Here is a 12,354-nt window from a genome sequence, read left to right as displayed (position 1 = left end):
ACTTTGAGATACATCAGAGTAATCTGGCCACTTGTGCAGTTTGCTTGTTATGACCTTATAACTATAATATCATAGTTGCTTGCTACTGTTCTGCTGCTACACACACACACACACACACACACACACACACACACACACACACACAAAATGCTGAAATTGACAGAAATATGGGATAAGCATTTAAAATTGCCCTTATGCCTCTAATTGTTGGCTGGGTTTTTTTTTTTTTTTTTTTTTTCCTTTCCTTTCCTTTCCTTTCTGATCACTGAAAGTGCATTTGGGTCCTTGGCTCAGGATGGTGAGCCCCGTGGAGGTTTACTAAGAGTACAAAACCATCCTTGGAATGTAAGTGCTGCTGTTTGGTTGTTTCCTTAGTGAGGATAGCCCTCAGATTCTGATGTCTAAGACTGCCTTTAGCACAGAATCATTGGCACTTCATTTTCATAGATCCTTTTCACCTTGTTCTGGGCTGATAAATGCTGTTCTGATACCTGAGATTTGTTAGGACAGGACATAGTAAAGGGCTTAAGTTTATCCTCTCTGAAAGACTTAGTGGCACGGTGGCTTATGCCTGCAATTCCAGCACTTTGGGAGGCCAAGGCAGGTGGATCACCTGAAGGTTGGGAGTTCGAGACCAGCCTGACCAACATGGAGAAACCCCATCTACTAAAAATACCAAATTAGCTGGGTGTGGTGGTATGTGCCTTTAGTCCCAGCTACTCAGGAGGCTGAGGCAGGAGAATCGTCTGAATCCAAATGGCAGAGGTTGTGGTGAGCTGAGATCGTGCCACTGCACTCCAACCTGGGCAACAAGAGCGAAACTCTTTCTCAAAAAAAAAAAAAAAAAAAAAAAAAAAAGATTCAGCAGTTCCGTAGAGGTCTGGATAAATTAATTCCAACTTTCCTTTTTTATTGTCCTCTTAGGATTTTGAACTACATATATTTTAAACTAGGTGCTTTATAGTTAAGGCTAGTCACTACCTCAGGTCTTTAGATGTATCCTTTACCCAAATAAAGTTCAAATAAAGTTAGCATCTTTAACTGATGCCTGGTTATGAACTTATGTTGTTAAAAATGAACTAAAAAAGTGATGTGGAATCGTGGATGATTTGAAGTTTTCATAGCAAAGTTGCATAAAGCCTTGGAATTTAGACTTAGACTTGCATCCGGAAGATAACTATTTTTCCCTACCAGTAAAATACTTGTAGTTACTTTAATGTTATTTTTCCCTCTTAGAAATGCAATTTTAGATGCCAAAATGTAAATAATTTTAAAGCTAGAGTAAATCATTATTTCGCATAAGTTTTATCAGTTGGAATATAATTATCAAGTAGTTATTTAGGCATATGTTTCCTGTACTTTTTCAGTATTGTCTGTTTCATAAGTTTTATATATAAATTTCTCAAAGTAAAATATGGTTGATGTATTTTTGTATATAGCGTAACTTACTTTTTTTCTAGGTCCATAACTTAGTGGCAATTGAACTGGCTTATATCAACACAAAACATCCGGACTTTGCTGATGCTTGTGGGCTAATGAATAATAATATAGAGGTAAATATAATTGTTATGTTTTTCACAGATGGAAAAATCTGTTGTAACTCAGTTATATCAAACTTATTGAGCATGGCATTACTATAAAATAGACATGTGCCACATTAGTGCCTGCTGTATGCCAGGAAGTAGGCTGAGAGGATTACATTGTTTTCTTAATTCTTTTTTTTTTTGAGACAGAGTTTCCCTCTCGTTACCCAGGCTGGAGTGCAATGGCGCAATCTCGGCTCACTGCTACCTCCGCCTCCTGGGTTCAGGCAATTCGCCTGCCTCAGCCTCCCGAGTAGCTGAGATTACAGGCACGTGCCACAACACCCAGCTAATTTTTTGTATTTTTAGTAGAGACGGGGTTTCACCATGTTGACCAGGATGGTCTCGATCTCTTGACCTCATGATCCACCCGCCTCGGCCTCCCAAAGTGCTGGGATTACAGGCTTGAGCCACCGTGCCCGGCCTGTTTTCTTAATTCTTAAAACCACCTGAAGGCATTATTACTTTCTGCTTATGAAATTGAAATTCAGAAAGAATCTGAGAATTCATTCATTTAGTGTGACTGGCTCTGTTTTGGTAACTTGTAGTTTATACAGGGGAAGTGTGTACAACAAAGTGAGTGTTTAAAATTGTTTTCATTTGTCTCTGAAAGCTGTGAAGGAAACACTCAAGAATTACCCAACTTAGCATACATTTGGAAAAAGCAGAGTGCTTTTTTCACCACTACTGGGGTTGCTGCATTTCATGGCTCTTTTCTTTCCTTTTGATGTTAATGTAGCAAATTGAGTAAAAGCTCAGATGGAGCCAAGGCTGGTGGATACAGCAATTTATCCAGAAGCCATTATTTTCTCTGCCACTTTTCTCCAAAAATAGTACATTTTTCTGCTACTCCCTAATTCAGTAAGACCTCAGAGTCCCCTTCTATACCAGATTGCCTCTTCTGCATATGCATGGTGAGAAAATTGTAAACATGGAATTTGGAAACTGGAAGGGATCCTAGGTTACTGACTTCAACTCTGGTTAAAACATGGGGTAACCAGGCTCGGTGGCTCACGCCTGTAATCCTAGCACTTTGGGAGGTCAAGGCAGGTGGATCACCTGATGTCAGGAGTTCAAGACCAGCCTGGCCAACATGGTGAAACTCCATCTCTACCAAAAATACAAAAAAGTAGCTGGGTGTGGTGCAAGTGCCTGTAATCCCAGCTACTTGTGGGGCTGAGGCAAGAGAATCACTTGAACCTGGGAGTGGGGGTTGCAGTGAGCTGAGATCGCGCCATTGCACTCCAGCCTGGGCAACAAGAGTAACTCTCCAAAACAGATGGGGAGCTTGAGGCTTACAGACAGTAGTTATTCCTTTGGTGCTTATTTTGGAGGGCACTATCATAGGAAATTGGCACCTTCTTCTCAACACTGATCTAGGAAACTAATTTTTGGTTACATAGCTGGGGTGATTCCTGTTACCAGAAAAAATCCAAGACATATACTTGAGTAGGCACTTCAAAACACTCAGAAAGTAAGCTAGATAACAGTTATGTTAAAAATTAGCATGCAGACACTTAAAGGATTTCGTTCTTTTTACATTGACATTAACATCATGGGCCAGGCACCGTGGCCTGTAATCCCAGCACTTTGGGAGGCCAAGGCGGGCGGATCACGAGGTCGGGAGATCAAGACTATCCTGGCCAATATGGTAAGACCCAGTCTCTACTAAAAATACAAAAATTAGCTGGGTTTGGTGGCACGTGCTTCTAATCCCAGCTACTTAGAAGGCTGAGGCAGGAGAAACACTTGAACCAGGGAGTCGGAGGTTGTAGTGAGCCAAGATTGTGCCACTGCACTCCAGCCTGGTGACAGAGCAAGATGGTCTCAAAAAAAAAAAAAAAGGAAACTAACATCATGAAAAATTTGTGTCTGCCGTAGTTTTGTTATAAGGTCTTATGTGATATGATTTCAGATTAGTATTTTTCTACAAATGAATAGGCTTCTAGTTTTAATGACTGTGCCAAAGAACCTTATATGGATATTTTCATTTAAGTCATTTAATCTCTACCGTAACCCTGAGGGCAGATAATGTCATTAACAGATTAGGACACTAGGGCTTCAGAAGAGTTGGTAAACTGTCCAGTTAGCAAAGCAGGTACACCAGGTCTGCTGGGGCCCAGCTCAGGTCATAACTGGTTAGTAACAGACCAGGGTGAGAATTCTAGATAGTGTGCCTTTCACTTTGTATCCCTGTTCAAAACATGTATTTTAACATGCTAATTTTTTATTTTGAAGATTTTTTTTTTTTTTTTAGATGGAGTCTCACTCTGTCACCCAGGCTGGAGTGCAGTGGCATGATCTCGGCTCACTGCAGCCTCCACCTCGCGGGTTCAAGCAATTCTCCTGCCTCAGCCTCCCAAGTAGCTAGGACTACAGGTGTGTGCTGCCATGCCTGGTTAATTTTTGTATTTTTTAGTAGAGACAGTGTTTCACCATCTTAGCTAGGATGGTCTTGATCTCCTGACCTAGTGATCCACCTGCCTTGGCCTCCCAAAGTGCTGGGATTACAGGCATGAGTCACTGCACCCGGCCGAAGACTGCTGACATCTATATTTTTATGTTATGTTTTTTATTATTGAATACCATGAAAAAATAAAATTGGGTGAAATTTCTGTCAAAAAAAAAAAATGTTACATGTAAAACATTCACTGAGGGCTGGACGCAGTAGCGCATGGCTGTAATCCCAGCACTTTGGAAGCCAGAGGCAGGCGGATCACCTGAGGTCAGGAGTTCGAGACTAGCCTGGCCAATATGGCAAAACCCTGTCTCTACTAAACATACAAAAATTAGCCAGGTGTGGTGGTGGATGCCTGTAATCCCAGCTACTCCGGAGACTGAGGCAGGGAGAATTGATCTAACCTGGGAGGCGGAGGTTGCAGTGAGCTGAGATCTTGCCACTGCAGTCTAACCTGGGTGACAAAGTGAAACTCCATCTCAACAAAAACAAAACAAAACCGTAACAAAGGTTTTACAAAAACAAAACTATAATGTAGAAAGTATTACATGAACACAATCAAACTTGCAAAAAAGTTTAACTGTTAACTTACACTTTTTTGCAAGTTTGATTGTGTTCATGTAATAGTTTATTAAAGTATTACTTAAAAAAAGTGTAAGTTAACAAGCTTTGTAATACTTTATACTTAGGAGCAATTTTGACTTTAACCGAAATACTTTTTACTGTATTTGATGCGGACTGTGAGAGATCCACCATTAACACCTTTCATTATCAGCTTTCTATATCTTCATAATCTTTTTTCTTTAGAGAGTCTTATTCTGTTGCCCAGGCTGGAATGCAGCCATAAACTCTGCCTCCTGGATTCAAGCGATTCTCCTGTCTCAGCCTCCTGAGTAGCTGGGATTATAGGTGTGCACCACCACACCCAGCTAATTTTTGTATTTTTAGTAGAGACAGCGCTTCACCATTTTGGCTAGGCTGGTCTCGAACTCCTGACCTCAAGTGATCTGTCCACCTTGGCCTCCCAAAGTGCTAGGGTTACAAGTGTGAGCCACCGGGCCCAGCCAGTATCTTCATGATCTTGTGCCTATCTTGGTACTTGGATATAGCAGATGCTTGGGACTATCTAATTTGAATTTAACAGTTTCTTTAGCTTTGTACAAGTTACTTTGATAATATTAGCAAATTAGAATTGTGGGCAATTGATCAATCTGGTAAATTAGCCATGTTATAGAAAGGACTATCCGTTGTCAACACTTTATTTTCTGGAGGTAGTTTAGGAACATTTTATAAGGATAGCTTCAACCACAGATACTTCTTCAAGGTATGATTTATGTAGGGGAGTTGTTTGAATTTAACACAAAGATGTTCAGGTAAGAGTGACTTTAAAAGGCTTTATGGAGTTTTCTGTGACTCTCTGCACTTCAAACTCCTCGTATGTTGAAGGCTTATGTTCCAGATTTATGTGAGGACAGTTTATATCACTCTTTCTTAGTGGGAAAGGGGGAGAAAATGTCAGTCTGTTGCCCCTCATTTGAGAATCCCTAGTACAGGGAGCCACTGTTACTGACACTGTATTGTATCCTTCAGGTGTGTGGGCAGAAAAAAAAAGATTGAGAAGCATTGGGTTAAATGATTTCTTATTTATTTTAAAATATAATTATGGCATGAGTCCCAACAATGAGAGGATGTATCTGTAAGTTGCTCCACACTTTTCAATTAACATGAACATTTTTTAGTAGGCATATATCTTAGTACTCAAATAATCACTTTTGTTTTGCTCGATTTGTGTTTCTTAGGAACAAAGGAGAAACAGGCTAGCCAGAGAATTACCTTCAGCTGTATCACGAGACAAGGTAAAAAAAAAAGTTTTTAAATGTATATTCCCAATACCTAAAGATGGATTGATGAGCTCAGAATATTAATCAGTTCTAGGAGTAATTTTTTCTTCTTTTCCTCCCTTTAACACTCCATTGGAGCTCTTGAGTAAAGGCATACAAGTTTAAAATAGGCTTTGAGTGATTTAAAGATAATAGTATTTTGAATTCACTGACACAAATGCTTACAAGTTTAAGTGGACGGTCTTGGTGGATCACGCCTATAATCCCAGCACTTTGGGAGGCCCAGGTGGGCAGATCACCTGAGGTTGGGAGTTGGAGACCAGACTGACCAACATGGTGAAACCCTGCCTCTACTAAAAATACAAAATTAGCTGGGTGTGGTGTTACATTCCTGTAATCCCAGCTTCTCGGGAGGCTGAGGCAGGAGAATTGCTTGAATTCAGGAGGCAGAGGTTGTGGTGAGCTGAGATCACACCACTGCACAACAGCCTGGGCAACAGGAGCAAAACTCCATCTCAAAAATTAATTAAAAAAAAAAAGTAGGTTTAAGCATTTATTTAAGCATGAAGCTTTAAACAAAAATTCAGTTAGTGATTTTATCAACTTTGTAAATAGTTGAAATGACTTATGATAAGAGGGTTTCTTGGAAAAAATATGCACAGAACAGAGGTTTTAATTACTAGTAATACTTACAATAGTTGTAATCCTAACGTGTATATAAAAATCTGTTACCTTGAATTCTCCAGAAAATAATCTTATCAAATACGAAAAATAAAAGTGAAGCTTTTGGATTTGGATTTTTCTTTTTTTTTTTGAGACGGAGTTTTGCTCTTGTTACCCAGGCTGGAGTGCAATGGCATGATCTCGGCTCACCACAACCTCCGCCTCCTGGGTTCAGGCAGTTCTCCTGCCTCAGCATCCTGAGTAGCTGGGATTACAGGCATGCGCCACCATGCCCAGCTAATTTTTTTCTATTTTTAGTAGAGATGGGGTTTCACCATGTTGACCAGGATGGTCTCGATCTCTTGACCTCGTGATCCACCCACCTCGGCCTCCCAAAGTGCTGGGATTACAGGCTTGAGCCACCGCTCCTGGCCTTGGATTTTTCTTATGTATTCATCTGAAGGAAACTTTTTACAATGGTGAAGGAAATAAGGCAGAAAAAACAATTTTATCTCCCATGATTATTTTCATTTTTCATGTTATTTTACAATTTTGTTACAGAAGGGAAAAATTCACATTTATAGAATGTTTCTGAATGCATTTTTGCATCCTTTCCCCCCCTGCATTTTTTTGCCTTTAGTCTTCTAAAGTTCCAAGTGCTTTGGCACCTGCCTCCCAGGAGCCCTCCCCTGCTGCTTCTGCTGAGGCTGATGGCAAGGTCTGTTCTGATTCTTAATCTAAGCCTGCATGCCTAGTTCTTTGGTGCAACATAATCTTCTGGAAACAATACACTGAATAGAAGAATATTAATATGGGATACTGTGCTAAGGTCAGATCACTTCAGTGTAATATATATTTTAAAACTGTAACAATGCAATGCCTACTTTATATTGTTGACATCCTTTTGCTTGCGATATAGAAGATGCACACAGAAAAAGAAGTAATTTAAAGAGGAAATTATCCTGTACTTTTTGAATTTCAACCCATTGGTATTTAAATTTTGCTTGTTAAATTGCATGTTTTAACATATCTTTTAACAGTTAATTCAGGACAGCAGAAGAGAAACTAAAACTGTGAGTCTCTTGCTTCAGAATGGAAATGTTGGTACCTTTGGTTCTCACTGAAACACTGTCTATAACACCATTAAAAAACCTGTTTGTGTAGTGCTCTCTATCTCATCTGTGTTATGTTCTTAATGTTCCTTTTATCTAACCTGTGGAAGATGGCATTAGTTTTGACACTGTGTTAATAGTTACAATAAGAGGCTTTCTGTTTTCTGTTACCTTCAATAATAGGTTTAAATTTAGTATTTGGTAAGAAATAAAGATTGCAGAGATGGAATTGTATTTTTGGACATTTCCTCTTTAAAGATCTTGATCTGTTCAGTACTAATAGATAATCCTCTAATACATTGCTTCTTTCTTATGCTTCCAATTAGTTTGCACTTGTTATGACATATATCGCTTCACATATGCTTCAGAAGCTTAAGCAAATCAAAAACAAACGAGGACTGTGAGAGTTTGAGACTGTTTCCAATTCTTGACAATCATTTTAGATGAAAATTAAATAATGTATAAGTTATTCAGAGTCATGTCTATTTCAAGATTTTCTGCCATTTAGCTCCTTTCCTTTCTTAAATGTCCATATTTAAATGTCTTATCTTCTCTCAGCCCACTGTGCTCACATATGAAGAGAACCATCTAAATCACTGCACAAGTTTTGTTTCATTCACGACATCACACTGAATGTGCTCCCTCTCTTTAAAATTTCATTTGGTATACCATTCGTGTATAGTTAACAAACATTTAAAATTCTAATTACTCATTTTTAAGTTAATGTGTAATATAAATATACTACTTATATTTAAATATAGTTCACCTTAACTGACACGCTGAACACAGATTTTAGCAAATATTTTGATTCAGAATGATACCCCAAACTACCATTTTTCTAACAATGGTGAAGGAAATAATGCCATAATGCTCTATTAAATTTATGTAATCCATTTTTAGATTGTAAGATCTTAAAGAATACCTAAAAAAAACCTCTCAAATGTTGATGAATTATGTTTTTCCATTATAAGCAGTCATTTTTGTGTTTTAGAAGTCAAGACTAGTTTTACAGAAAACAAGGTGCAAAAGCCCTTGTGACTGAAAATGTTGATGAATTATGTTTTTCCATTATAAGCAGTCATTTTTGTGTTTTAGAAGTCAAGACTAGTTTTACAGAAAACAAGGTGCAAAAGCCCTTGTGACTGATTAATGGTAGCACTAGATTTCTTGCAGCAAATCCTTAAGAGTACAGATGTTGAAGGGACTTCTGTTGTGTTTATGTCACATTCTACCTTTGAAACAACTTATAGTGACTGTCAGCCTAGGAATAACAAATGTCTTGCTATTTGTTAAAGACTTCTTACTTATACCTTATGGCATTTTTGTTGACTATGAGGAATGTAAATTGACTTGAGAAATATATAAACTCTTAAGTTCAGAGACATAATAAGTTCATAGAATTTTAGGGAGAGAGTTTAACAGTGTTTATGATTACTTAAGAAATTAAACGGAATGGCAGTTCTTTGTGCTTTTAATGGGTAGTTTTGTTTTTAAGGGTAGCTTATACTTCTTTTTACAATTTAGTGTTTGAAGGGTGGGAGAAGAGGAACAATTTTGAAAAGTTAGTGAATGATAAAGAAAAAGGGAATTAAATAGAACATAAATTGGCTGATGCCTTGCAAACAACTTACTTAGATAGCTCAGGGTTCCAGTCATACATGCCACCTACGGTCTCCTTCTGACCTCATTATCTGTCTGCATAGTAAAAGTTGGTATAGGTTTTGGAACATGTTTTTTCAGGTTGCATCTGGAGGTGGTGGGGTTGGAGATGGCGTTCAAGAACCAACAACAGGCAACTGGAGAGGAATGTTGAAGACTTCAAAAGCTGAAGAGTTATTAGCAGAAGAAAAATCAAAACCCATTCCAATTATGCCAGCCAGTCCACAGAAAGGTCATGCTGTGAATCTGCTGGATGTGGTAAGCCGTGACAGTTTGGTTTAGGTCTAATAAGATGACCACGTTAGTAGGAAAACAATTAGACAAAAAGAACTAAAAGTCTCAAAAACTTACGTAACTTTCAGATGTTAAATGCTGGCATTTCAAAGTGTCATAAAAGTAATATTCTTCCCCCTCACCCCCACTTAGCCAGTTCCTGTTGCACGAAAACTATCTGCTCGGGAACAGCGAGACTGTGAGGTTATTGAACGACTCATCAAATCATATTTTCTCATTGTCAGAAAGAATATTCAAGACAGGTTAGTATTAATATAAATCACAGGCTTTAATACTGCTGGATGATTCTGTGATCTGTTTTGAAAAATACATGTATTTAAAAAAAATTTAGGTTAGTTTTTATTCTAAATCAAGTAGATTCTCTGATAGTCCTTGGGTAACTTGTAGTAAGACTTGAGTTTGTTAACATAGAATGACTAGGACCTCATCTATCAGCTAGAAAAAGCTATTAAAAAGGAGAGATTCTTTTGTTCTGTCTGGCTGCCACATTTTGAGTCATTTAAGAATTTTTTTTTTCCAAATTTTAATTTAGTAGTTTCATTATTTTGGCTAGTAATACTGACTTGCCTTTTTTTTTTTGAGACGCAGTCTTGCTCTGTCACCATGGAGTGCAGTGGCATGATCTCAGTTCACGGCAACCTCTGCCTCACAGGTTCAAGTGATTCTTTTCCATCAGCTCCTGAGTAGCTGGGATTAGAGGTGTGCACCACCCCCCCCAGCTAATTTCTTCTATTTTTAGTAGAGATGGGGTTTCACCATGTTGGCCAGAATGGTCTCGAACTCCTGACCTTAGGTGATCTGTCTGCCTCGGCCTCCCAAAGTGCTGGGATCACAGGCGTGAGCCATTGTACCCGGCCTTGTTTTTGTTTTTTAAAGATATAATTCATACGCCACAAAGCCCACCCTCTTTTAAGTGTAGTTTGCAGTGATTTTTAGTATGTATCACAAAGCTGTGCAATGCTCACGACTATGTGGTCCTAACCACTGTGTGGTATTTGTAATATTTGCATTACTTCATAAAGAAGCCCTGTACTCAACTGCAGGGGCTTCCCATTTTGCCCCCCTCCTATATCTGGCAACCAACAACCTATGGTCTCTCTGGATTTGCCTTTTCTGGACATTTCATATACTAGTATGTCTAATACTCGTATAAGACTAATATTTATATAGTTTTTGTACCTGGCATCTTTCACTTAATATGTGTGTTTTGGAAATGGAGTCTCACTTTGTCGCCCAGGCTGGAGTGATCTTGGCTCACTGCAACCTCTGCCTCCTGGGTTCAAGCGATTCTCCTGCCTCAGCCTCCCACCACCACGCCTGGCTAATTTTTGTATTTTTAGTAGAGATGGGGTTTCACCATATTGTCCAGGCTGGTCTCAAACTCCTGACTTTGTGATCTGTCTGCCTCCCAAAGTGCTTGGATTACAGCTGTGAGCCACCGCACTTGGCTCACTTAATGTTTTTACTCCTCATCCATATTGTAGCATTGAATCAGTACAGTCATGTGCCACATAATGTTTTAGTCAACAGACCACATATTTGAATGTGTTCCCTTTAGATTATGATACCATATTTTTTCTGTACATTTCCTATGTGTAGATACATACTTACCATTATGTTACAGTTCCCTACAGTATTCAATACAGTAACATACTGTACATGTTTGTAGCCTAGGAGCAATAGGCTATCCTGTCTACCTTAGGTGTGTTGTAGGCTATACCATCTGTAATTGTGTAAGCACACTTTGATGTTGACAAAATGAAATCACCTAATAATGCATTTCTCAGAATATATCCCTGTTATTAAGTGATGTATCTTTTTATGTCTGAATAATATTAGATTATATGGATATGTCATACTGTATTTATCCATTCATTAGCTGATAGATGTTTAGGTTTTTCTCACTTGTTGGCTATTATGAATAATGCTTTTTTTTTTTTTTTTTTTTTTTGAGACGGAGTCTTACTCTGTTGCCCAGGCTGGAGTGCAGTGGCGCTATCTCGGCTCACTGCAACTTCCACCTCCCAGGTTCATGCAGTTCTCTATCTCAGCCTCCCAAGTAGCTGGGATTACAGGCATCCACCATCATGCCCGGGTATTTTTTTTTTTTTTTGCATTTTCAGTAGAGGCAAGGTTTTACCATGTTGGCTAGGCTGGTCTTGAACTCCTAAGCTCATGATCCACCCATCTGGGCCTCCCAAAGTGCTGGGATTACAGGCATGAGCCACCATGCCCAACCTGAATAAAGCTTATCGAAGAGTTTTGAAATAAGGATGATGAAAAGAAGGTAAAATATTGACAACTATTGCTTTTCCTTTTGAGACAGCCTTACTCTGTCACCAAGGGTGGAGAGCAGTTCTTGGCTCACTGTAATCTCTGCCTCCTGGGTTCAAGTGATTCTCGTATCTCAGTCTCCTGAGTAGCTGTGATCACAGGCATGTGTCACCATGCCCAGCTAATTTTTGTATTTTTAGTGCAGATGGGGTTTCACCATGTTGGCCAGGCTGGTCTCAAACTAAACTCCTAGCCTCAAGCAGTCCACCTACCTTGGCCTCCCAAAGTGCTGGGATTACAGGCATTAGCCACTGAACTGTTGCTTTTCTTAAATTATAATTAAGCAAAAATCTAAAGGGCAATTATGCCATTAATGAAATATCCAAAGTAGTACAGTGTTCTTATTTCATGAGGTCAGCATCTAAGCCCAAATTATTAAAAGTAGAATTTTGGCTAAAATTCCATAATTT

The 12,354-nt window shown here is 38.8% G+C and overlaps 2 protein-coding genes across 12 annotated transcripts in view; one reads left to right on the top strand and one right to left on the bottom strand.

Moving 5' to 3' along the window:
* The window catches only part of YARS2 (tyrosyl-tRNA synthetase 2), a 44,431-nt gene that overhangs the window by 11,685 nt on the left and 20,392 nt on the right, over window positions 1–12,354 (bottom strand). The gene's annotated exons all lie outside the window — the stretch shown is intronic.
* Window positions 1–12,354, top strand: part of DNM1L (dynamin 1 like) — a 71,634-nt gene that overhangs the window by 56,955 nt on the left and 2,325 nt on the right. For 3 of the 11 annotated variants that reach the window (XM_009003649.5, XM_003733729.5, XM_017975999.5), the window contains 6 exons: window positions 1,461–1,553; window positions 5,841–5,897; window positions 7,186–7,263; window positions 7,586–7,618; window positions 9,398–9,574; window positions 9,743–9,852. In XM_009003649.5, coding sequence (XP_009001897.1) covers window positions 1,461–1,553; window positions 5,841–5,897; window positions 7,186–7,263; window positions 7,586–7,618; window positions 9,398–9,574; window positions 9,743–9,852 — 548 coding nt within the window. The remainder of the gene's footprint in view (window positions 1–1,460; window positions 1,554–5,840; window positions 5,898–7,185; window positions 7,264–7,585; window positions 7,619–9,397; window positions 9,575–9,742; window positions 9,853–12,354) is intronic. The other 8 variants (XM_009003650.4, XM_009003648.5, XM_078338930.1 and 5 more) reach the window with 3 other exon arrangements.

This window comes from Callithrix jacchus, chromosome 9 (assembly GCF_049354715.1).
Source record: "Callithrix jacchus isolate 240 chromosome 9, calJac240_pri, whole genome shotgun sequence".
Lineage (NCBI taxonomy): Eukaryota > Metazoa > Chordata > Mammalia > Primates > Cebidae > Callithrix > Callithrix jacchus.
Note: the sequence above shows the minus strand (reverse complement) of the source record. Positions and strands in the feature narration are given on the sequence as shown.